This window comes from Lethenteron reissneri, chromosome 27 (assembly GCF_015708825.2).
Source record: "Lethenteron reissneri isolate LAM-NWPU_2019-01 chromosome 27, ASM1570882v1, whole genome shotgun sequence".
In the NCBI taxonomy this organism is placed as follows: Eukaryota; Metazoa; Chordata; class Hyperoartia; order Petromyzontiformes; family Petromyzontidae; genus Lethenteron; species Lethenteron reissneri.
Genome location: NC_083805.1, coordinates 10,351,353 through 10,379,188, shown reverse-complemented (window position 1 = coordinate 10,379,188; position 27,836 = coordinate 10,351,353). Strand labels below are relative to the sequence as shown.

General features: G+C 42.0%; 1 protein-coding gene across 2 annotated transcripts; it reads right to left on the bottom strand.

Moving 5' to 3' along the window:
* Positions 1–207: 207 nt before the first annotated feature.
* On the bottom strand, positions 208–26,038 carry LOC133348550 (intraflagellar transport protein 70A-like). Of its 2 annotated transcripts, none has more exons than XM_061561424.1 (19): positions 25,697–26,038; positions 22,636–22,701; positions 21,886–22,104; positions 20,684–20,740; positions 19,188–19,323; positions 16,172–16,276; positions 14,866–14,994; positions 12,045–12,094; positions 10,884–11,036; positions 10,251–10,316; positions 9,762–9,815; positions 9,305–9,370; positions 7,906–7,985; positions 6,746–6,956; positions 5,728–5,799; positions 3,094–3,197; positions 2,723–2,801; positions 2,317–2,446; positions 208–1,884 (listed from the first exon to the last, which is right to left on the bottom strand). In XM_061561424.1, exons 1-19 carry the CDS (start codon positions 25,742–25,744, stop codon positions 1,748–1,750), a joined length of 1,962 nt encoding a protein of 653 aa, XP_061417408.1. In that variant the 5' UTR covers positions 25,745–26,038; the 3' UTR covers positions 208–1,747. The 2 variants fall into 2 exon arrangements, with proteins under 2 accessions (XP_061417408.1, XP_061417409.1); XM_061561425.1 differs by having other exon boundaries at positions 7,906–7,982; positions 25,697–26,037.
* Positions 26,039–27,836: the final 1,798 nt, after the last annotated feature.

Here is a 27,836-nt window from a genome sequence, read left to right as displayed (position 1 = left end):
CAATCGTGGGTCCAATGCAGATTATAAATTCAAGGAATTTCTGAGGCAATCTTATGTAAATTGAGGTAATCTAATGTAAATTGTGTACAACTGTTTAACTGTATAACACATGCTGTAAGTAAAAGCTGCTCGTTCTCGAAATAAAATCCCTGAATTAGACTAATTTATTCTGACACAAACACATATAAAACAAGCACCACAAGGATCATTTGGAAAATAAGAGTTTATTTTAAACATTTTATACAAATATCAAAAGCTTTTGAACAAATCACCTGAAATGCACTGGGTCTCCTCAAATCTTAGAAGCTAAACCGACTTGAGCCTGGATGATAGTGCTTGGATGGACAATCTTTAATAAAACGTGCTAAAATCCATGACGCTATATTGTGGGCAGAAGCCAGTGCAACAAAATCTATGTGTACTGTACTTCTATGCTCCCTGCCTTGATCAATACTCACTGACCAGCTTGGTGGTCAGTGAGTATTGATGGCTACATACGGTAGGCCTCAGCAAGGTAAGGTAAAAGTTAAAAAGCAACGAGCCTACCTTTACCCTTACCCCATAAAAATTACCCAATTACAGGGTAATTACTAGGGTACTACACCTGAACAAGGTTTATAACGGTAAATGCTAGGTAGAGCGCTTTATCCATATAGAATACTCTCGATTATTCCAATTTTACACGCTTGTTGTCGTTGTTGATGTCGTCGTTGTCATCGTCGTCGTATCCTCAAATCTTGTAACTCAATTTTAACCCACTTCCCAATGTGGTATCGACTCCAAACTTGGTATACTTATGTCATACTGATGACAAGACTATATTCTATCAAAAAAGATATATTTTTTAACATTATTTTGTATATGTTATGTTTCGGCTTGGGTCTAATTGTCCACGCTAAATTGACGCAGGCTGTAAATTCCCCACGGTCCCTTACTTCATGGCAAGCTTCGGGGCCACTTCCTGGAGTCGTGGAGTTCTGCCATTACTAGTACATTTAATAAAAGCGTGTTTTTTTTTAGTTTTTAAAAATATTACTTGTTAAATGGAGGCCACAGACTTGCGCCACGGAGCTTTTAGTAGTAACCAAGGCACCGTATTTACCGGGTAATACTTCGCGCTACCTTTACCCTACCGGGTAATTCTTCCGAGCTACCTTTACCCTGTACCCTTTACCTTACCCCTTGGCATGTCAACACACCTTTACCCTTCACCCTTTTACCCGGTAAAAAGGGTAATTTACCTTACCTTGCCGAGGCCCAACATACGGTGGCGAAAGAAGTTCAACCATACGCAAAAAATCAACCGCCAAAACCCGGCGGTGGATTGACACAAAGGGCTGTACATGTACATGATTAAGAGGCAATAAAAGTATAACAAGCATTGGGAGTCGTGTGTATGAGTGCAGTAAACATTGTCAAGTGTCTCGAGTGAAATTTGTTTTTTTTATGAAAATGAAGTAAGCGTACGCATATGTACTTGATTACACAACTGTCTGATATATGGAGTGGGCATGAGTATGTATTCGTACAGATGTAATAAAGGCAAGGTACATTACGTTGCCATCGAGGCACGATTTCAGCATGGACTCGGCTTTGTAATCATGGTGCCTTAGGCTACTGTGAGTGAGCGTGAGCGTATTGTTGCGTGCGCATATCGGCTGACGTGCCGAATACAACACAGATAGATTGTTTTGTATGTGGGAGCACCTCTGCTGCGCAAGGCGCCTGTGTGCGCCGAGTGTACGTATCACTGCCTCCAGCCCGTAACGCGCAGCATCAATGCATGTAGCAGCCGCGCTTCGTAGGTCACGGTGTTCCTCCCGCCATGCGCTCGCTCTTCCGCCAGGGGCTGCTCCACCATGGCTGGGATGTTGCGGCCATACACTGCACACACACACACACACGTGCATTGCGTCCGGTTGGGGAAAGCTGTGAGGCTTGAATGACACTATATAAAGTTCAAGTATTATTATTAGGTCATAAAAAGAAACATTGGTAAAATGCATGTCAGCCACCAAGCATGATCTGTAACTTTCACTAAAACACCACTCGATGGAATGACTTCCTTACAGTCACCTTTAGCCCAAGTAAATCACTCATTTGACAACTTGAATTGATGGCTTACAAAGAAAAATGGGCTAACAAGAAGTACATTGGTGCGTACAACGTTAGCATTTTGAATAAAAGACTGAACAAGCTGGTCACCTGTTATATCTTTTTGCTCATGTAATTAATGTTTACTGAACTCGTGATTTTCACAGTCTACAGGCCATAACCACAAAGAGGCAAGTGAGGTACAGAACAGCGGAGACATACACTCGCACTGCTGCAGGGCAGCGACGCAGTCCTGCAGAACACCGTCGCGTAGCAAGAGCATGTGCTTGGCCATGTTCTCCAGCATGGACAGGAAGCAGCGCTTCACGTAGAACCACGTGTCCGTGCCCAGCTTTAAGACGCACGCACAATAACAGGCAGCAAGGCGGGTTGTAATGTTTTTTTTCACAAACGTAATGATTACTCTCAACGTAACATGTGTGTCCTATATACATTTCACAGTGGTAATAAGATACCGTACCTGTAAAAACCCAATCGTGAACACAAACACGACGAGACAAACCAGTGCTTCAACTTGATCTTGGTAAATGGTTGTCACTCACAGTATTTCCATAACAGCCAAGGGCTAACCAGTGATGATTTTCTCACTCAGATTTCGGGTTCATACCTTTTTCTGGTATGGCTCCAGGCTTTTGAGCACTCTGGAAATTCCAAATTCGTAATTTCCTTTTGCACAATACAGAGTTCTATGGGGGAAAACGTGTGCACACACAGGTTTGGTTCAAGTGTTAACAGACTTTGGCAAAGCTGTGTTGCCATCAGCGTAGACATTCACAAACCGAGACACTCAAACATAAGATTTACATGAGAATTAAACAGATCAAGGAAGTTTAATAGAGTCAGAGATTTGTACTGACCTAAAGTGGCATTCAATTATATTAGAAGGGTTGATACTTATTGCATGTTACTCTTGTTTGTAGAAACTGTATTGTGATGCCACACTGTCAATTGTTAGTTGAGGACGTCTTGTGTACACACCCTATGACGAGGTTGACGATGCAAAGATGATAGGTCTTCTTGTCAGGGTCATCATATGCAAGTTGTTCCTCCTCCTTCTCTATCTTCCTCATGAGCTCCTCTGCCTTAAGAAATATAAAACAGGATAATTGGTTTTTTACCCTTTTATCTGGCAACATAACTCTGATAATGTGCATTGTCTTTGAGTTGTGCGCCTTTTTGTGCGCCTTTTGGCGTCATCTGGACCAACCCATGTGAGACTAGGCTCTAAGGAAAGCTGTCTCGGGTGTGGACCAATCAACTTCAAGGACAGTGCATACATTATCATAGTTATGTTTTTTTTTGCATTATGACTGCAGGTATTGTGGTCTATGCAAACATGACTCCTCGTAAAAAAGGTGTCAGTTTTGTTGCCAGATAAAAGGGTAAAAAAACAATTATCATATTTTTTACTGACAAATGAGGTACCAATGGTGTAAATATAAAACAGCTTTAAGAAATGTATGAGTGCAAGCAAGTCTAGCATTGCATTTGCAAGGAAGGCATCAGAGGCCTTTGTTACTACAGTTATCTTTGTTGTTCAGTTAAGTGCTCTTCATTAGTGTAATAAGGGCTTTGGAAGTTTGGAAGTGAGCATTAAAAAGAATAATACCTCCTTAAACAGCATATCCCACTCAAGGAAATACATATCGACATGTATTTATTTTAAATAAATGCGTATCAAATACATTGGGGTATTTAAAAAAATATATGTATATAAGTGCACCCACTTAACTATGTTCACACAGCTCAACATGAGAGGTGTACTCGTTAATTAGAGCACTTCAACGTCAGTGCTGGTAAATACAAGCGGCTGTGCTTGGAACTATCCAAATGAACTCCAATCTTCTTATATATAAAAGGCATTCTTTGTCTGTCTGTCCGTCCATCTGTCTGTGTTCTTGGTTCTTTCGGTAAAGTCACGTAGAAGGGAAGTAATAAAATAATAAAAATAAAACATAATAAAACAATTCAATGAATCCCTGCAGTCACGAAAGCTTTAAATCGAAATCTGTCTGTGTGTCTCTGTGTGTGGACGCAAGGATTTGGCTCGCAAACCGTGGGCTTTACGTTAAAAAAAAACAGCAGCCAGGTACCACACCATAAGCCCCGTGGTGAGCCAACGCTATTCCATTTTCCCATCCGCCAACTTTAAAGTAGTTAAATTAGCAATGTAGCGCTATTTCTTTTTATTTCCTTACGCCGCTCTGCGAGTGCCAAAGCACGCATTCGCGCATGCGCGACAAAGCTTACCTGGGGTTGCCCCTAGCAATGCACACGCGCGATCCGTGGAGGGGGGAATTCTCTTTCACGTTAAAAATACTATAAAAATATACACAACGCTGAGGTTCATTCTTCACAGTGTGATGTCCTGTTCTCCTCCCTCCACCCCAATGCGTGCAGTTACTAATATAGAGTCGGTAGATGCTACTACTATAGGCCATAGATATTACTGCAGAGCGGGCGGGGAGATCGTGGGTGGGGGAGGGTAGCAGCCCAGCCCCAGCCTGCCAAGGTGCCACCTCGGCCGGCTGGGCAATCTAGGCCAGGCCGGGGGCTCTGCACGGGACTAGGCCTCACCACGGCACTGTTAAGTACTATTTTCTTGCTTCTTTTGCTAAACTCACGTCGATAGAAAACTAATATTTAAAAATTCAGTTCGAAAATATTCAAATAATGTGTGCATGTAGACAACTAATCTTTAAAAATTAAGTTAGTAAATATTAAAATAATGTATGTGTCTAAGTCCATGTGTGCATGTGAGTCGATGTGCATATCTGCGTCGATGTGTGTGTGTGTGTATAAGTCGATGTGTGTGTGCGTGAGTCGATATGTGTGTCACTTGATGTGTGTGTAAGTCCATGTGTTTGTGCGTGCGTCGATGTGTGTAAGTCCATGTGCGTGAGTGATGTGTGTAAGTCCATGTGTGTGTGTGAGTCCATGTATGTGTGTGCAAGTCGATGTGTGTGTAAGTCCATGTGTGTGTGTAAGTCCACGTGTGTGTGTGTGTAAGTCCATGTGTGTGTGAGTTGATGTGTGTGTGTAAGTCCATGTGTGTCTGTGGAAGTCCATGTGCGTGTGTGAGTCGATGTGTGTGAGTCGATGTGTGTGTATGTCGATGTGTGTGTGTAAGTCCATGTGTGTGTGTGCCTTTTTCGCCCGGGCAACGCTGGGTACTTGCCGCTAGTGCAATATATATGCTGGATACAACATACTTGTTGCAACAGCCCTTGTTGCAAATGTCTAACTAGGCTAAAAATGAGATTATTTGTCTGTGCATCTGTAATTGTAGTTGATTTTCCCGGTGGTCTTCTTCGCTATAATCATATATCTATTAAAGGGTGTCTGCTGGTCAAATACGACAGCAAAGCTACGGAGATTCAAATCCAAAATAGTTACACACTAACAACGGATATTAAAAAGTCCACAACTGTGGATGTAAATGTGTAGTAATATACTCTTCGGCTGTATTCACATTTGGTTCTAAGAAATGCCAATGTGAAACTGCTAATTATGGGCTTGGGCAAAATGGATGCCAATAAAATTAACCGCTGTCCCTTTTTCTTGAAAATAAAGCATTTGATTTTGCAATAATTTTATTTTAGACTTGTTTACCTCCTCGTTCTGAGATGTCATGATGTAGGAAACGCAGAGATTTGCCAGTACAATGGCACTGACGCCTAGAATCTGCAGAAACATGTGATTGCATTTTACAAGTAAGAACGGAACAACAGATATCATGCAAATTATTTCACAGCATGCCAACCACACACTAAACATGGCACAGGCCACACACAACATATATTGCACATACTGCAGGCTGTATAGGATACACATAATAGAATGACTACATATAACTGCAAACTTATATTCCACATTTGCACTACCAATATTTAGAAGAACCCCTCTGTATTGACTATGCTGAGGTGTACTAGAGGCTCATCACTGATAACCTGCAGTTTACCTATATTATGTTTACTTTTAAGATGAATACAATTTTGAAATTGATTCCTAATTTAGAATTATGTTACTTCTTTTTCATGGGCACTGTGTTTGTGTTTCCTTAAATTTTTGTATTAGAATTTTTCAGGCAGTATTACATTATCACAGAAATATATAAACATTAACTTGTTAAAGGTATAATCTGACAAAGAAAATGCATAGAAAATATCTGAAATGCCTTTAACGAAATCACCAAAAATGTGCGTGATCTTGTCAGGTCTCGGGAGCTAAGCAGGATGGTCCTGGATAGTGCCTGATTGGATGACCACCACGTACACAAACGTTGCTATAGGGCTTGCGGGGCCATGATATAGGCAACAGAGGTCAGTGCAGCAAAATGCATCGTTGTATGGTACATCTATGCTCGCCACCTTCATCAACTGGCACCAACAGGCACGACCAAGCACAAACATCCCGCCCCATAACTCACACAGCATGGGGAGTCCATCATCCAGCAACGGACTCACAAAAATGCAGTACATTTACATGCGCGGGTAGTTCGTTACGCGAGTCACAAAACAAAATACCACTAATCACTATTGTGCTTGGAAAAGGAATTTTTTTTTAAGTAACCAACAGTGGGCCAAACAGAACTCATGTGCCACGGTGCATAAGAGAGACTACAGCGTACATTTCCGTAGTTTTTCTTGACAATGGGCTCATAGAATCCGGTGGCCTCCTTGTACTTGCCCTCCTGCATGAAGAGCACATGTGCCACGTTCAGCTTCCACACATCGTGCTCGCTGCAGAATTCCACCGATTTGCGGAAAAGCCGCTCCACCGCCGCATAGCTCTCACGCTCCCAATAGATGCGGGCCTGCGCCATCAGTACCGGCACGAACCTGCGCGGCATTCGACCACAGCATTCTCAAATGTTATCAAACCAACTGGGCAACAGAAATCAAAAACAAATATTTAGGTTTTACTGAATACCAGACTAAGATAGGGCAGCAATATTTTTATTTGTGAACATTGAATTGTTCTTGTTTAATGTGATTTTATTTTTTTCTCAGTGCTTTGGTGGTTTTTTTCTCCCCCATATACAAACTTGTCAATAATCAGTGAGTAGTGATTTGAGGATAAAACAATGGACATAATCCTGTGGTTCTGGGTTTAATTAATTAATAGTCACAATAGTAGACACCAAGAGCATATTTCAGCAACACTTGACTTGTATAGAAAACTCTATGCATGGGAAGGACAACTAAACACAAAAGCAGTTAGAAACAAACGAGTTTTCAATCTAGATTTACAAGTGCATAGCTCCAGTGCCTTCCTAATATCGGAAGAGCATTCCAGACGGCCGCAGAAGCGCATTTGAAAGCGCACAATGCGTCGACCGTCTTTGTCCAATGGCTAGCCAAAAGCAGCCGCAAAGATGACTGGAGTTCACGTGATGGTTTATGCTCCGTGACAAGATCAACAAGGTATTGTGGTTCACTTGCGGCAAGCACTTTGTGCGTAACGAGTGCGGCCTTATAATGCATTAGTTCGGCAACCGGAAGCCAATGCAGCTCAGCGTGCACTGGACGGACATGGTCGGATCTTGCAGTACCTGTCACGACACGTGCCAAAAGAATTTGTACACGCTGCAGCTTGGTCATTTTTTTTGCCAGACGTCCCGTAGAGTAGTGAGTTGCAATAATCGAGCCTTGTCATTACTATGCTACACGCCACCGTGTTGGCTACGTCACAACTCACAAGTGGTCAAATGTGTCGTAGAGCCCTGATATGAAAATTGCATGACCACTTGTAGTAATGAGACTGGGCTGACCCTTGAGCTGCCCTCACCTCTCCAGCACTTCGTCATAGTCGTTGACGGCTTTTTTCACGCCGTCGTCATCACGGTTTGCCCGGGCATCCTGGACCTGCTGAGATACACAGGGGCGGGTACCCCACGGGACACTCAGTTCCATCTTTGAGAAGCCTTCCTTTAGATATCCATGCAACAAAAATTATCTACCGACCTTTTTTTGGCAAGGTAACTGGATTCGATCATTAATAGTTCATTGCATACCCATCTTTAAAAAAATTGATACAACAATTTCAGCTCAAAGGAACTGCTCTAAATTTAAGATGGGGTTCTGCCTCATAAGCACTCAAGATAACACAATGTGTGTAATATTCAAGGCCCTGTACATACATTAGGGGAGATACTGAACATGGCTGAAATGAATTTTTCATGTTTGTTACAAGGTGCAGGTCCTTATTGGCCAAATGTAACATAGGTTTATTGTAAGAGACATACATGCAAACACACTTTTAGAGAGAGCTTTTATATGTAGGCTTTCACAACCACCTGACAGAGCCAATAAAATCAAGTTGTCATGTCGGGAAGAATGCCGATTAAGTTGTTTTTTCCACAAACCATAATGATAAAAGTCAAGCAAAATTGTGCCAATTTGAAGGTTACATTCAGCATGGGATAGATTGTGGTAATGGTGAGAGGCATGCACAGTAAGGATACATGCACCGCTTGACTCCAACGGAAAATGCGTGGACGAACATATGTTCACTTTCAGATGCGCTTCTACGGCTGTCTGGAACGCACTTCCTTCCGATATCAGGAAACCACCGGAGCTATGCCCTTTTAAATCTAGACTAAAAACTAATTTCTTAAAAACAGATTTTTGTGTTTAGTCTGTTGTCCTTCCCCCGCACCTCCGATGAGCATGGTTGGCTACATATGGTGGAGATAAATTCAATATACGTGCATACATACATACATGCGAGCAAGACAATATATTGCAACCCTATTGGAGGGCATTGACAAGGGCTTCAAGTAGCTTCCTTCTTAGCTGAAAGGGCTGTGAATGCATACCTTGACTGAGTATGTGGGTGTAGGTGCCGGGGTGTGTTTAGATATTAGGCGTCAGTGAATTTGTGCTGTGTGTTATCTGGTGGTGTGTCACTCACGCACTACCCCGAATTATAAATTACTATTTGGTTGTGGCTGCAAATTGAAGCAGGCTCAACTCATCCAGTCTTGTTCACATCCCCACACCATAAATCATGCAAGTCCCGTGTAATGACAAGGCACTAGCTTCGAAATTCATCCGTGACGGTGTTTGTCATTTGAAAGCATTGTATTGATCTAATATTAGACATATGCAACATATGTTTTCCTTTTATGACTGTGGGATCGGTGCATGCAGGGGCAGCAGTGTAGGGCTTGCTGTTGACACGACACCTGCTTGGTGAGCTTGCGGAGCTGTTCTGTCAACTTGGATGCCATTTCGTCAAACTTGTGGAATGCCTGGATAGAGCCACATAGATAATAGCTCTTTAACAATGTTAAGAATATCACAGCTTTACAGTAAAAAATAATACTGGCAGGATGAACGGAAAAAAGTGCTGTTTGATCAAGTGTAAATAAGTAAAGTTGGCGGGAAGCCATTTACCATATTGAACAATGAAAATGAAACCATGATAATCGTATTATAAAAACATGCAGTCAACATTAAACAAACTTTATACATAGTAATGACATTAAATATACTTGCATTGATTTTATTTTAATATATACAAAAAGTGGTCACATAAATACATGTAAATAGCAATGTATTTATGTGACCACTTCAATGATGATGTTACAAATAAACATTTAATCAAAATTACATGTGTATAAAAAAATAACTCTACGTTACCTCCTCAGGTGCAGTCTGACATGTTATCATGGCGTCCAAGAATTGATATAGGTACTGCAAATCCACCACAAGACAGACAGACGTGTAAGTAGGTATCGTAGCATTGTTCAATATAATTGATCATTATTTCACGCTGCAACTGCCAGTCAACTGTAGTAAACCGATGTATACTGCTGGGTAGATGGAGGCAGCAGGATTTAACAAACTTGCCCATTGTTTCAACCGCCACGCTGAGAGATGGTATGGATTGCCAGCCCAGTGTGCTAACCAATTACACTACAGCAAATGAATAGACCTAAAAATTAAATAGCAGATTCCGGCCAACCTCATAACAGCCTAACTCAAACTAAAGAAAACAGGATTTTAACTCCACAATTCCACCCATGTACATCTCATCCAGGTAGGGTAGAGCAACAACATTGCGTGAAGACAACTGCGGACCATGTCATCTTGCCAAGGTGGTGCAGTACTGCATGTGCTATGCATTACCGGTGTAAGCATTTTGTATGTGAGATGAGCGTTTTCTGCCAGAACATCTGCAGCAAGGTCGTAATACTGCAGACACACAGGGAGACAAGTACATAGCAAGGGTGAGAGCAAGTGAGCGGAATTTTACTTTCAATAACGTAATCCCAATGAGCAGGCAATAATGCGTTTAGTAAATCTGTGTAAGATATAGAACAGGGCAGAGTTTGGGGCAGTTGAACGTTTTTTAAAATAATTTCTCAAAGCAGTAATGTGATTAATTATCATCCAAACTATATGAATCCATCTTAAACATCTGATGTATGTGCTATTGAGAAGGACCACTGCTTTTAAGGCAGTGTTCTTGATGGATGTGAGTTTTTGTTATATTAATTTATTGACAATGTATGTGAAGTATGTGAAAGGTGCACTGATATTGACATGCCCACATGTGTGCTTAAGTTGGCTCCACCACTACTTGCTCAAAGACCATGAGATAATGAAAAGCAAAGCAAAACTTGATGTTACTAGGACAAGTCATAGAGGAAGTTAGTGTTCTTAAAGACAAATGGGCTCAATCCATTCATAACATGCTGGTTAAAACAACAGAGACCACCTGCAAAAGGCAAGTCTCACAGCCTGACTATAAAATCATACCTCATGCTTACAGTACAGCAACAGAAGGTTGCCAAATGTCTCCGGAGGGAAGGTCTCCTGCTGCAGCAAGAACTGCAATTTTTCAAAGCCCTCACTGGGCCGGGTATCCATGTTCATGAGTGCCTGGTTATGCAGAGTCACCGGATCCAACTCCTGCGTGCAAATAAAAGGGTTAGCAATGTCACATTTTTATTTGACCTTGAATGTTATCACCCACTGTCCATTAAGCTCTGTCTCACAGTGAGCCGCTTCACTTTTGAAACAAAAACAACTTTCTTGATATGATGAAACATTTTCCATTCACCGCTTGGTATAAAAATCTGGCATAGAATTTTGTGTCAGTGGCATTATGGCCAGATATGGATGCTGCTAAGTGATGCTGTATCTGGCTGCCTGCAATGTTATTGAGCTGTGACCTGTGAGGAAACAACTGGTAGAAGCTATTAGTGTAGAAGCATATTTTTGGGGATTAAAACTTGTATTATGTGGATGTATGAAGTATATTGATTGTAATCTACAGATCTTGGTAAGCTTATCAAACTTGTATATTTTTCATGTGGAATGAAATTCATAACCATTCAAGTATAGGTTCCACTGAGACACAAGGAAAAGCTGAGCACATAAAAAATAACAGTTTAAAAGGACTTAAGAGTAAATTCAGTAAATACAATCTAAATATAAAATCATCAATTGTTTTATTTAAAATAAAATGTACATACACTTACGATAGGATTAACATAACAGATTGATGGTGAGGTTTGGCAGAGATTTTTGTTCTTACATGGTGGGCGCTTACTCGACAATTTATTGACATGGATCCTTGCAGTCACGAAAACTTCAAATCTAGAATGGATTTCCCTGCCATTGTCAAATTTTAGATCACCCAAAAACCCCCATTAGCATTCCCATCTTGTACGTATGTTGAACTTCTTTCACACCATACATAGCCAACCGTGATCATCAGAGGTGTGGGGAACCTCACACATTTCAAGGGTATGACATCACCAACTCATACCGAGCAGGCTAGAAGCATGACAGGTCATGTATATCAGGTTGGACGAATTGATGGGCAATTTTACGTAATTATGCAACTCCATCCAGACAAGTTAGTATGTTGCCAGTGGTGCACTTTAATATCTATGTTTCTATGCAGCACCATACCTCTTCTGATCGTGGGGGCATGTCTGTCAGTGCTTCCTGCGCAGCCTCAACTGTGGTGAGACACCAATAAAAAAAAATTCACTCAAAAGTATACAGTCATTTGTAAGTCATATAATGTATGTGTATGTACACTATATATATCTGGCCATATGATTCAGCAGTAGGGTGAGCATATCGCAATCATTAAATTGCAAGTTCAAATCCTGGTTAGGGGCCCTCTGGGGTCAAGAATTGATTGATTGTATTTGTTTACACGGGTAAGAAATAGTGAGCCTTAAGCTGATTCACAAGAATGACCCGCAGACGACCTTGGTGAAAAACATTTAAGTTACCGCAGCGTATAAATCAATGATTCTTAACCTCGGGTGCACGCACCCCCTGGAGCTGCGAGATGCCCTTTCTGCTGCTGTGAGACATGCGATGTTTTTTTTATAACCCTATGTATTTATGAACATGTTTTACAATTGAGAACCAAAGGGGTGCAGGGCTGCAGTAAAGGTTAAAAACCACTGGTATAAATCATAATATTTCAGACGAGTAGCAAACAGGTTTGAGGAAGAAAATGAGTCCCGCTTTGTGGTTGTCTGGCTTTATAGCCTCGCCCCCACCATAGGCATTTCCACCATTGGCTTGCGGCTGTAAACAGATGGGTGCTGCACTGCTTCAATGCTCATTTGAACAAGAAATCATTTGACAATATGAATACTATATATGCAAAGTACTTAATACTCTTTGGTTCTTTCAGTAAAGTCACGTAGGTAGAAAAAATATAGTAGATCACGACGTTTCGATCGCAACACAAGCGATCATCATCAGGTGTGAAACAAACACAGCAGGAGAACTGCTGATGTAGGGGAAAGAGCTGCTGAAACAAGATGTTATATAGGCTTTTGGTAGGCCCAACCCAAGGGTAAGTGGGCGGAGCTAGAGAAGGAATTTGTACATAAATGTAAACGTGAGAGATTAGCATGTCAATGTGAGACGGCCCAGCCACCGGAGGCGTGCCAATGAGAAGATTGGCATGTCAATGTCAGAGAGCCGGGCAACAGAAAGCAAAAAACCCTAAGAGCAAGAGGTACACATGATAGGGAGACACAGAGAGAGATACACAGAGAGTCAGAAATAACAGCTGACATAGGCAGGCAGGTAGGCTGGCAGGTTAGGCTGCCTATGTCAGCTGTTATTTCTGACTCTCTGTGTGTGTCTCTCTCTCTCTCTCTGTGTCTCCCTCTCATCATGTGTACCTCTTGCTCTTAGGGTTTTTTGGTTCCTGTTGCCCGGCTCTGACATTGACATGCTAATCTTCTCATTGGCTGGGACCGTCTCACATTGGCATGCTAATCTCTCACATTTACATTTACGTACAAATTTCATCTCTAGCTTCGCCCACTTACCCTTGGGTTGGGCCCACCAAAATCCTATATAAACTCTTGTTGCAGCAGCTCTTTCTCCTACGTCAGCAGTCCTCCTGCTGTGTTTGTTTCACACCTGATGACGGTCACTTGTGTTGCGATCGAAACGTCGTGATCTATTATTTTTTTCTACCTACGTGACTTTTACGAAAGAACCAAAGAGTATGGATTCCTGCAGTCACGAAAGCTTCAAATCAAAGTACTTAATGTCGTGTAATGCATTTACATTTCGATTACAGTATATTCAATGAATAATGTACCTGCATGTCAGTGTGAAAGTAACCCTTATACTTTGTATTTGCACAAAACATATTCTGTACTTAATAATATAATTATGTAGGGTAACCTATATCAATAATAATTACCATATTTATATGTTGGGTAGATTCACAATGCAGAGACAAACTTTACATACACGTCATGTTCGTGGCATGCTTTGATTATACATTCATCATCATATTACTAATAAAATGAAAGATGTTTCGATTTAAAGCTTTCGTAACTGCAGGGATTCATCTTCTTGGTTCTTTCGGTCTGTCTTCTCGACAGACCTGTTCTCCACCTGAGGACGGCTGCTTGCGTTGTGGCCGAAACGTCGTGAGAATTATTTGATTATGTTTTATTTTTATTATTTTATTATTTCCATTCTACGTGACTTTACCGAAAGAACCAAGAAGATGAAAGATGTTTGTCATGTTTACAACGTGAGAACCAAAATTAGTTCAAAGATCAATAATACACAAAATTATCTGAAATAATATCTTCCTTTCAGAATGCAAGTTCGATTTGTTTTAGAGGTTATCACCTGACCTGGGCAGCGGGGAAACGATAAAGTTAAATGGATGGCACTAACTGCCTCACTGCCATTTGCAAGTTTCAAATAAATAAGATATTTTGGCATGTATTTTCCTCCCATATGGTAAACATTCATGAAATAGGCCAAATATCCCAATGTAGGACCCTGAGTTTTAAGCCTTGGTGAGGATTTCCTGGTAAAACTGCAATTAGTAAAACAAAAATAGTATCAGATATTGATAAAATACCAATGCCAATGTATTGTTGAACAAGGCTAAGATGGAGAGTGGAGAAACTGCGTCATTTATCATGCATCCATTTCTGTGAATGTACAACTGCATATTAACAGGTAACAAGAAGAAATTTACACACTAAACTGTTTACACAATAGCTTGCTTTCTGTGTAAATGTAGCCTTCCTGTATGCACGGAAGCGAGACGTTACTGAAGTCACCACGATATTTCTTGAGCTAAAATAGCACAAGTAAAAATCCAATTTCGAAATTGCAATGGTGAACAAAATAAATGCAGGGCTCTCCTGCAAAGGAACCATCAGATTTGGAGAGGTTTGCCTGGATAAATATACCACATTTTTACTATTATTGCTGTGCTCACAGTTTTTCAGTTGATATTCGATGGCTGCCTTGAGGTTGAACGCCTCAACCAGGGCTGTCTCATGCAGAACCTGCGTGTTGCCCACACTGCGCACTTCGATGCCCTCTGTAGTCATTCCCACACTCAGCTCTGGAATAAAATGAACGAGTAGAAAATCAATTGCCAGCAAATTAATCCACTAGACAAGAACACATTCATTGATATTACACTCCCCACATATTAAATCATGCATGTGATAAGTGATGATTTTAATAAAATGCATGCAAATGATATTGTGAATGTTCTATTTAGGCAAATGTAGTGGACACAAGTTGTACAAACAAGACAAAACAAGTTCAATTCGAATGATACAATAAAATGTAACAAAAAATATATTCTTAAATTTGAATTGCGATGCCACTCATGGAACCTCATCAAATCACCAGATGAATTATTGTGGATATAATCCACGTTTTTGTCTTGGGAGCCACATACCTGATTTAACACTTATAGGTAAGATAATTCTGGCTCAGTTTAAAAATGAATGCAGAAAAGTGGTTAGCTTAGAAAAATTAAATTGTCTGGCTGGTATCAATTGATGTACATTTTTTAATGAGGCAAAGTTGTAAGATGTATTCTCTATGCATATCTTTTAAGCATCTGGCCTTATTTAGAGGTATATCTCAATAAAAAATTATTCTGTTGCGTTATTAATGATTACATTGTACTCATTGGCACACATAAGATAGTTTGATTTCAATTCCTCTATAGTACTGGTAAGCTGTGTGAAGACAACTTTTTTATTTATGTAAATTAACATTATATAAATAATTATAATATATTAAATTTATAGGAATTTGTGTAATAATTCAGAGATGGGAAACTTAATTTTGCAGTTTGTTTCCAGAAAAACGAAACAACCCTTCATAAACATAAATTAATGCATTTGACTGTAAATTGAAATAAGAATGCCAAGAATGCACACATACACACAAAAATTTCCCTGTATAGCCTTAAACAGACTGTTGGGCCAAGTGCTGTTAATGAGCACCTATGAAGGCCAGTACGGCACATGAGGGGGTGAGTGGCCAACACTACACCCAGTTCCCTCTGTCCATCGAGTGGCGATGTTTACATACCGCACCAGGTACTCATTTGAGGCCGAGTCTACCCAGGAGAGGCACATGACTGGTTCAAATAAGCTTCACCGGTGTTGACCGTGAGTGGGAATCAAATTCGGGTCACTGGGTTCGTAGCACAGCATGCTAACCACTACACTATCGCTCCTCACATATACACACAGGCACACGCATAGTGCCTTGCCTACCAGGATGCGTGCGAATGCCCTTCTCAATAATATCAGCAATATGCTTGAGGGCAGGGGCGTACTGCTTCATGCTGTAGTAGCAGAGCGCCAGGTTGTAGGATAGATCTAGAAAATGAAGCAGCAGTTAGACATACACTCATCCATTGCGGTATTAGAGCAGAGTACTGCCAGCACAAATCAACACGTGTGGCCAGCAATTGGAAAATGCTTCCATTCCAAGCAAGCAACTATTTAGTCCTGAATTCAATTTAATCCCACAAAAACAATTGATCAATCGTCGTACCACATTTAAAGTTAAAAGTTGCTAATATGGTTTGAAACAACGGCACTTAATTACATGTGAATCAATTGTTGTATGCATGGCAATTTTTTCTACAAGTACTAGCAGAGAACTCGTTGCTCTAATGTAAAATAAGCGACAGCTGGAATGTTGATACTCTTCTCACAATGCTCCCTCGAAGCACTAAAAGTAATCGGGTTTTTGCATAATAAAATGCCAAAATAATATGTAGATTCTTAAGAATTACATTAACAGGGACATAAACTGTAAAAGTTAGAGTAATTGTAATTTAACCGTGCCAGTCATCTGCATTCGTTACTCCCACCTCTTCGGCGTCGCTATAGATGATATGTCTTCCAAACTTCTTCCATCGTTTCATTTCAATGGTAATTTATTACATGGGAATTTCCATATAACCAGTTATTTTAGTTCCCATAAAGTTGGCATAATAATGTGTGTCTGTGTGCTAACTGTAAAGACTACTGATCCTTAAAAAAATTTTGCCAATGACTGTAGAGGGAAAATCTGGTTTTCAGCTTTGTTGATGTGCATCACTATGGCATGTGACTCAAACGTTTACATGTTTTTTGTTGTACATCTCTACCATTGCACAATTATTTTCTAAAGGTAAATGATCATATCTTCAATACAGCTGGTAAATAACTTAAATGTCGAAACACATCTTAAAATTACATTTTTCCGCGTGTGTTTGAAACATTGTTTGTTGCCTTTTTAACAAAGTTATATTTGGATAATTAAGCGGATTATGGACCCAATTACTTAAAGATGCAAATTAACTAAATAGCTTTTTTTATTTAGAAAGACTTGTAAGAAACAAGTCTTCATTTTGCCATAAAATCTTACCCTCATTACAAAATCTAGAAGTGCTCATTTGTGTTATTTCACTCACATTCAGGCAGTGCATGTGTTGGTATTGGTTAAAGGCAGAATTAATGAGGAACTATACAGTAATTAATCATTGTATGTGAGATACACGACAATTTTACATTGTATTTCTCAAATGTAATTTTTACGCTTTTTCCTTTACAATACACACACAGTATATGCCTGTTTTGTAATAAACACTATACAAATTACAAAAACATTTATAAAAACTAATTTGAAAACATCATCTGAGGGGAAATACCTGAAATCTTAAATTTACCACAAATTTACTGATATACAAAGAGACATAAATAATGTAAAACAAAGTACAATTATCCCACTGAGCGTTAATCTTGGTTCCACCTGTTAATGTAAATGACATAGTTCATTGATTTGACATGGGCTTGAGACGTTTCCAATGGATTTACAGTCTCTAATCACAAAATCTTTCATGCAATTCTAGTGCTTGGTTAAATCACAGGTGGGGATTCAATAGTGCACCACATTCAGTTGCAACCCTTGACACACTCATACTCATGCAGCATCCGCACCAGCATTTTAAACTGAGCCAGCCCATAGTTTTGGTTCTTTCGGTAAAGTCACGTAGATGGAAAAAATTCTAGACTTGAAGCTTTCGTGACTGCAAGGAATCATATTCTTAGGTGTTTTCGGTAAAGTCACGTAGGTAAAACATCAAAATTAATAAAAATAATAAAATAAAATAAAGATCACGACGTTTCGGAGGCAACACAAGTCTCCGTCATCAGGTGGGACAGTCACAGCCAGATCAGCTGCATCAAGTGAGGCAATGATTCAAGATGTAATCCCTTAAAAGCGAGTTGAGGGGGGGAGGAGAGGAAAAAACAAAATCTATATTAAAGTTTTCTACCTACGTGACTTTACCGAAAGAACCAAGAATATGAATTCCTGCAGTCACGAAAGTTTTAAGTCTGAGCTAGCCCAGTGTGCATGTTGGGAATATGTCCTCAGCCCAGATACCTATGGCAACTTTATTGGGCCAATTGACTTGTAACCATGTCACATGACCTGCTTTCATTGTGGGCTGCACTTTCCAAAGGAAAGTTTTTTTTAAAGTCACTTTTACCCAGGCAGCTCTCGTACACAGCTTTGACATCACTGAGTCAATGCATTAGATATGCATGTAGTCAGTGGTGTCTCTCGTATAGGATAACTTCAGGGCCGTCATTTAATGTAAATATATAGAAGAAAATAAAAACACATTTTAGCTTTGGACAGCGTGAGTTAACCTAAGTAAGCCTTGTAAAAAATGTAACGTTTTTTACAAAAATTTATCTCCAGATGCACAGAGGAGCTGAAGCATTAAAGACAATGGCTTAGCCTGGTCCGTGCCTGGTTTATAATGACCGTGGAAACATATACATTTTTCTACAACTATTAAGCAGTGCTGGATTAAGCTAGTACGGGGCCTGTAGCATGTGTTATAAAGGGGCCCTAAATAAAAAACACATAAATATTAAAACACACATTTTTTTACTTGCATAGTAAAGTAATTGTATTTTTTTCCTTTTCTATACAACAAGATAATACGACAAATCGCTAACCTTAAACACCCAGTCGTTCATAAAAGTTGAAGGCGGTATAGTACTATAGTAATAGAGCAAGTTCAGAATCACTGAACCGGAATTGATAGCTTGAAAGCATTTAGCGCGGGGCCCCTGAAAGTGTAGGGCCTGTAGCATATGCTACATTTGCTACTAGGATAATCCGGCACTGTTATTAAGTCTCACTTAATGAATGTGAATTATAGTAATGGTATCTTGATCAACGAGTCTTGCCACTAATATCTGTGTCACCAGGTGTGGTCCTGACCGGGTCGGTAGGGCGCAAGCTGCATGGCAGTGGTGAAACGCAAGCACGCTTCGTCAAAGTGGCCCTCCTTATATAACAGGCAGCCCAGATTGTTCTCTGTGTCTGGATCATCTGCAGCACACTGTTCCACCAGGCTCTGCGGGATACATTACACAACCACGTGAATAAGGGTTCTCAAAAACGCCATTCACTGTCTCCTCCCTGGACACGCTTTTCATATATTTTCCCCAACATGATGTGTGCAATGTGCATATAGCTTGAGATTAGCAAACAATGAAATACGCTGGATGGGAAGTTTATACGATTTAGAATGGCCATTTTGTGAAAATTTTTCTAAGGTGTATATGTAGGGAGCGTAATGTCCCTCTCTTTCACAAACATTGAGCTGTGTGCAGAGCAATGCTACATAGAATATTAAGCAAGCTAAATTTTCTAGCATGCCCTGATCATTGTCTTTCCACCGTACATTCGATGTGCACAGTTGGCTACGTTTCAGTTTTCAGCTTTTCATTTCTTAGGTTTAACCCTATGAGCCATGTGGCTCGTGACTCGGGTGCAACCGCAACAAAACAAAAACATGAACAAGAAACATCTTAAAGTGACTATCCGCAACATAAAAAATCCTGTAAAAAACAGCAAAGTCTTCCAGAAATGTCGACATAATTTGGCTACACCCATTTTAAACCTTTAAAAGTCTGCCTTAGCAGCTGTCCCCCCTTTTTATTCTTCCTGATGACGAATGCTTGTGTTGCGATCGAAACGTCGTAGTTTTTTGTTATTTTCTTTAAACCTATCTACGTGACTACCGAAATACCCAAAGAATATGAATTCCTGCAGTCACGAAAGCTTTAAGTCAATATTTAGTATTTGGTTATCTATGATGTTTGTGAACAATGTATATAGGTGTGATGAGAGGCTCATAATTTTCAGTTTTTGTCACCCCTTCATATATGAAGAATAACTGAGGCATCATTTCTTTATTGAGGTATTTCATTTCTGTGCAATACAATACCTATCTAGGTCTGATCTTTTCTATCCAACAGCTGGTTCTATTTTCTTTATGATCTCCCAAGTTATTCCATCTGATACTGGAGTTTTCCCATTTTGAATACATTAATACATTTCGATTTATAGCTTTCGTGACTGCAGGGATTCATCTTCTTGGTCCTTTCGGTAGTCACGTAGAAGGGAAATTAAAAAAATAATAAAAATAAAACATAATCAAATAATTCTAACGACGTTTCGGCCACAACGCAAGCAGCCGTCCTCAGGTGAAGAACAGGTCTGTCGGGAAGATAGAGTCTTCACCTGAGGACGGCTGCTTGCGTTGTGGCCGAAACGTCGTGAGAATTATTTTATTATGTTTTATTTTTATTATTTTATTATTTCCCTTCTACGTGACTTTACCGAAAGAACCAAGAAGATACATTAATACACTCTAAACATGTAACAAAATACAGTGAGGCCATACACATTCACACTTGCAAGTGTATCACCTTGGCGCCAGTCAGGTCATCTTCCCCATATTTAATCGCGGCTTGCAATTTCAGGACCTGAGATTATAGACATAAAGAGACAACAGCAAAATTAGCAATTAAAAAGTTAAATGTCAGCAGGCATAGGGAAAATATATTTAAATTAATATAAAACACCAGGAGTCTGGGAATGAGGAAACTTCCACAGCTCAGTTTAATCAATTGCTGCAATGCTCATTGGAACTGACTCCAGCTGCAACACTATTTACATAATAACAAGAGAGAAAAATCACGCAAACACACAGATTACGTAGCACTTTACAACATGAGTTTTTCCTTGAAAGTACTTAATTTCGTCATGACAACTCGTATCTATCTCTTTAATCTATTCAATATCAAGAAAATCTGCCCTCTCATTTTATCTTGTTGCCATACTCGGGGTTTATACTCTGATCTTTACCCGTCTGGACTACTGCAATTCTCTTCTTCTCGGTCCCCCTGCCTATGCACTCACTCCCCTCCAACAAATTAAAAATGCTTCCACGCGGTTTATTTTCAATCTACCATTTAATTTTCAGACTTCGCCTCTCCTCCGTCAACTTCACTGGCTTCCCGTTGACTATCACTGTCTTTTCAAATACCTTACACTCATCTATAAATCTCTCCATGGCCTTTCCTCACCCTATCTCGCCTCTCTCCTATATTTCTATGCCCCCTCTCGTCCTCTTCATTCACAATCTTCTATCTCTCTCTGTTCCTTGTTATTCCTGTGCCCAATCTTGTTTTCGATCATCTTTCTCCCTGCACATTTAGCAGTCCCCCTCCTTAACTTACTTTCATAGCTCGGATATTGGCTCTGCCTGAGAAGGCGTGCCTCAGCGGCTGCACTGGGATGCCAAGTCAGGTCTTATTAGTCCTGGTTTTGTGTCTTAAATATTCGGCTGGTTATCAATAGGGTACGTCCCTATCAGAAACAAAACTAATGTTTGGTTCATGATGGATCATCTTTATAAGTTATTGTTCCCCCATTATGGACAGATAGATGGACAGAGAGAGCTAATGCATAAATTATTTCAACCCGCATTGAAAAGCGTTACAAATGTATAAGGTCGGTAGAGATGGACATGTCAAACACACAGACAACACAAGATCTGAGATGCGCTGCCACCGAAGTTCTGGAAGTGATCAACCAAGCACACACGTGTGCACGTGCACACGGATACCTTGGCTTGATAAGCAGGGCCCTCCATAGCGAGTGTGGCCTTGAGAGCCTCAGCATAGGCACTGGCACGGTACAGAGACTGCGCATGACGCAGCCGATATTCGGCGCCCTCGTCGCCAAGCCCAGCCTGCTGCGCCAATGACTCGTAGCATTCAGCAGCAACAGCAAAGTCCTGCATCTGGAATGAGCAGTATGCCAGCAAGGAGAGTGCCGGTCGGGACTGTGTGTGTGTTGGGAGTGTGCAGAAGGAGGGGTAAAAGGGAACATTGCAGTTGAAGCAACATTTGGTGGAATGAATACAAATATTCGTAAAAATTGGTCAAGGAAAAATGATACATACAATCGTAACACAATCATTACGGTACTTTAATTTTATGATATACCATATTGATGGTGATATTGTAGACTGAAGCAAGTACTAGTACAATAGTTCTGAAAACTGCTTGCTTTTAATACTTGTCAATTTAAAAAATACCTTATTGGAAATGGTATTCAGTATAGACACTGGTCATGGAAATGAACAACTCATGTATGTGAACTGTGGGCAGAAAACATTACAAGTTGATCAACGGCTATGTTTAATACTTTTTGTTCGATTAAAAGCTAGTGAGATTTGAGTTAGCATGCAAATGTGGCCACTGAGCTGTGTGATATGGTACTGCGGGAGCCCTGAAAAGAGTTGGAATAGGTACACCTGCATATAATGGAGCGGTTTATATTCAAATATTAAATACCTCGCATTGCATCATACCTTGGGCTGTTTCTGCAGCTCATTGTTGAGGATCTCGATCGCTTCTCCATAGCGACCATCTTTGATCTATCACACATGTTAACATTGCATTAAAACACAACAATTGTTGTACACTACTGAGTCTCTTACAATATGCAGACCCAATATTGAAAAACCAACATCTTGCGAGCCATACACAGGCAATGATATTGTGTTGATCTTAACTGAATGTATTAAATTGTGTGTAAAATAACATTAAAGTTTATTGGACCTTGGCCTTTCAACCCTTCTGATTCCTTTTCAAGTCTACAGCCCCCTATTCTTAGGTTTTTTCGGTAAAGTCACTTTACCGAAAAAAACCTAAGAATATGATTCCTTGCAGTCACGAAAGCTTCAAATCTAGAATCTACAGCCCCCCTCCTCGTTGCAATATCCACGGAACCACCTGCCGTAGCTATCTACAAAATCCTATTTATCCAATGCCTCCAACTCTCTGCACCATAAAAGCAAGCTATATGCGAAAGAAGTTCAACAACATACAATGTACAACAATAATAAAGAATCCCCAACATTGCATAACTCATTAGCAATGTCAGCCCAGCATCCGGGATACAGGGGGTCCCCAAATATACATCGCCTCGACGTTCGCCAGGAACTCGCGAGTGACACTTGCCCTCCACAGTCTATAAGGGCTATACGGTAGAGATGAGAAACCTTTTACTTTACTAGGGCCGCAAATCGATTTTCAAATACCTTTGCGGGCCACACAATAACACGCACTTGTAACCTTTATCCAATAATAGCGCAAAAACAATTACGGGACACGAGCGACAAGTGACCTAAGTAAGAAAAGGCTAAAATTAGATACATGGGATTTCCAAGTTTAAAATAACAATTTTTGTGCTCGATCAGCTTTCCACCCCTTCCTCTAGGCGGATTTTATCTGATGTTTGTGTATCTGTGTGCGTGCGGGGAGCGGTGGTGCAGCGGTTAGCGCGCTGCGCTATGAGCCCGGCGACCCGGGTTCGATTACCGCTCACGGCCAACACCAGTGACGATTATCTGAACCGGTCCCGGGCCTCCCCTAGGTCGACTCAGCCTCAAATGAGTATTTGGTATGGTGTGTAAACATCGCCACTGGGGAGACAAAGGCAGTCGGGCGTGGTACTGGCCACCCACTCCCTCCTGTACCGTTGCAGCCTTTATATGTGCTCGCAAACAGCACTTGCCCCTAGAGTCTGTTAAGGCTATACGGGGCATCTTTGTCTTTTTGTGCCAGGTATGCGAGTCTGCCAAAACCCGGGGGGGGTAGAATCGAGTATGTAGGAAGGGAAATTCAACCGTAAAATAATCATTTTCTATAACTGTGTGTACATATAAATAACAATCTCTCCCACCTCTAAACTCAGGAACTGCAACCCTTTCTAAAGAACAATTATAACGTCCTCAAACAGCCAATAACCATTTGCGTCGCTTTTTTTAGGCTGTGTTAACGTCAGAAAATATCCCCAATGTATTATTTATTATGCTATCCATCATCATTAGCTGCGGTCAATCTACAGCTGCATGAAGGTCTCAACATATCTGATGCTCTCACGATGTTCGCAATACATGTTCATGCACCTTCATGCAAAAACAACAACAATAACAACGAGTTGATGTCATCGCTCCATTTATGCAGAGGACGACCACTCGTGCGCTTTGCCCTCTCCTGGCCGACACGAAACATCGTTCGTCTCGACCATCGGCTAAGTCCTGGGGTCAGCACACTTTCTTAACCCTTAAACAATGTCTCTTCACTTGCGTATGTTCTCAAATCCTCGTGCCTCTACCATACAGCCCATGATTATAATAAGGGTTGACCATGCGACCCAAATGATGGGCTGTAAAGTCGACCGCTGTAGTCTGCGCTCCTCCAACCGAGGCGGAATAGTGAAATTACGCGAAATTCTCTCCCGAAGCAAATCGCTCAATTGGGCAATCATCGCCTATTACTGGCAGACTTCTTCTCCCGGGGTCACTTTGTCTGGATCTCTTTGAGTTCTCACACGGTTAAACAAAACAAACGTGACACTATTCTAAGTTAACGGTGAAGCCATCGGAAGGACCACGTTCAACTCCTGCATGTACCGGCCTCATCGAATAAGAGAAAGCAAAGAGGATTCATACTCTTTGGTTCTTTCGGTAAAGTCACGTAGATATAAAACAAAATAAATTAATCTTCTTGGTTCTTTCGGTAAAGTCACGTAGAAGGGAAATAATAAAATAATAAAAATCAAACATAATAAAATACAATTCTCACTGAGAATTGGGAAATAATAAAATAATAAAAGTAAAACATTCTCACTAGTGAGAATTGTATTTTATTATGTTTTATTTTTATTAATGTATTATTTCCCTTCTACGTGACTTTACCGAAAGAACCAAGAAGATGAATCCCTGCAGTCACGAAAGCTTTAAATCGAAAAATAAATTCAATCGCGACGTTTCGGGCCGTCATCAGGTGGGACAACCACAGCACGAAACAACTGCTGAGACGGGGGTGTTGCGCCCGAAACGTCGTGATTTAATTTATTTTGTTTTATATCTACGTGACTTTACCGAAAGAACCAAAGAGTATGGATACCTGCAGTCACGAAAACTTAAAATCGCGATTTAGTGCGGATTTAGCGAGGCATCTCCGTTTAACGCGCGAGTTCAACATTTAAACCAGCGTCCACGACTCAACCGATTGCTTGCAACATTAATCTACGTGGTGTTTGAACATCGTAACAGCTGTTTTATTGCCATAAATGGGTAAAACCTATTCTTGTTCTTCATACGTAGTCGTACCTGTCAACCCCTTATGACAGACCAACTCAGACCGTATCGATCACCCCGTGCCCTTTATACATCTCAAAGCTCATCCTACAATGCCCCACCACAAGAGAGAAATACGCAAACAACTAGACAACAAAACGTTATACTCAACTCCCCTGTACAAGAGTAACGGTGTTAGACTGTGTGAGTTGACAGGTAGGCGTAGTGGACGTGTTGTGTTGTGTGTGAGCAAGGCGAGGCGGCGGCCTCACTCGCCACCCACCATTGTGTAAATCGTCGCCGTGAACTCCCCTTCCTTCACTTGATACATGGTGGCGGTGGCGAGGGGAGGAGGAGGGCGACGTCCACTGAATTACGAGACGGGTAACGTTTTAAAAGACGTCGTGAGGACGCGGGCGGCCAAAGTCAGCGATGTCGCCCGCTAGGCCGCAGAATGCGCCGCTCGCGTTACCACGTGGCCCGGTGGTTGCCTAGGCGACCACGCGGCACGGTGGTTGCCGAGGCGACCGCCGTTTCCGTTCGCCACCGGAAGTTGACTTAGGAGTTTAAACAACAACTATATTCTTGGTTCTTTTGGTAACTCTTAGGTTTTTTCGGTAAAGTCACGTAGGTAAAAAATAAAAGTAAAAATAATAATAGAAATAAAAGAATACTAATTATTATTTTAATTTTTACTTTTATGTTGTTAAAATAATAATATAAATATATTTATTTTAGATTTTTTTTTGCTTTTTTCTAATAATAATAGAAATAAAATAATAATTATTTTTACTTTTATTTTTTACGTACGTGACTTTACCGAAAAAAAACCTAAGAGTATGAATCATTGCAGTCACGAAAGCTTCAAATCTAGAATGTGTATAAAGGGGTTGTCAGAAAAATGTCTGGGAAGGACGCACTGAGCGACTAAAAAATACGACTAAAAGCGTTGAAAAGGCATGCATTTAAATGGCAAACGCGTCGTCAATTAAATTCCATCGCCGCTCGGCGAACAGTGCAATACATTTAACGGACGGGACTTTGTAAAAATATAAAACCAAAAAATGTGGAGTCAAATCTGTTGCAATTAGGCGAGGGGATAACGGACGCGTGACGTCACCGCGAAGCTCGGCGTGACGTCAGCCTCAAGTTGAACGGAAGCTTCCATCCCACCCCCACTACCCCTCCCCACCACCATCCCCCCTATCCCCCCCCCACTACCCCTCCCCACCACCATCCCCCCCACCACCATCCCCCACTACCCCCCCCACTACCATCCCCCCCACTACCCTCCCCACCACCATCCCCCCCACTACTCCCTCCCACCACCATCCTCCTCCCCACCCCCACTACCCGTCCCACCACCATCCCCCACCACCATCCCCCACTACCCCCCCCACTACCCCCTCCCCACTACCCCCTCCCCACCACCATCCCCCCCACTACCCCTCCCCACTACCCCCCCCCCCCACTACCCCCCTCCCCACCACCATCCCCCCCACTACCCCCCCACCACCATCCCCCACTACCCCCCCCCACTACCCCCTCCCACCACCATCCCCCCCACTACCCCTCCCACCACCATCCCCCACTACCCCCCCCCACTACCCCTCCCCACCACCATCCCCCCCACCACCATCCCCACTACCCCCCCCCACTACCCCCTCCCACCACCATCCCCCCCACTACCCCTCCCACCACCATCCCCCACTACCCCCCCCCACTACCCCCTCCCCCACCATCTCCCCCACTACTCCCTCCCACCACCATCCTCCTCCCCCACACCCCACGGTCCCACCACCATCCCCCACCACCATCCCCCACTACCCCCCCCCACTACCCCCCTCCCCACTACCCCCCCCACTACCCCCCTCCCCACCACCATCCCCCCCACTACCCCCTCCCCACTACCCCCTCCCCACCACCATCCCCCCCCACTACCCCCTCCCCACCACCATCCCCCCCACTACCCACCCCCCACCACCATCCCCCACTAACCCCCCCCCCACTACCCCCTCCCACCACCATCCCCCCACTACCCCCTCCCACCACCATCCCCCACTACCCCCCCCACTACCCCTCCCCACCACAACCCCCCCCCCCCCACTACCCCTACCCCCACCATCCCCCCACTACCCCTCCACACCACCATCCCCACTACCCCCCCCACTACCCCCTCCCACCACCATGCCCCCTACACCCCCCCACCATCCCCCACTACCCCCCCCCCCACTACCCCCCCACCACCATCCCCCACTACCCCCTCCCACCACCATCCCCCCACTACCCCCCCCACCACCATCCCCACTACCTCCCCACTACCCCCCCACCACCATCCCCCCCACTACCCCTCCCACCACCATCCCCCCCACTATCCCTCCCACCACCATCCCCCCCAATACCCCTCCCACCACCATCCCCCC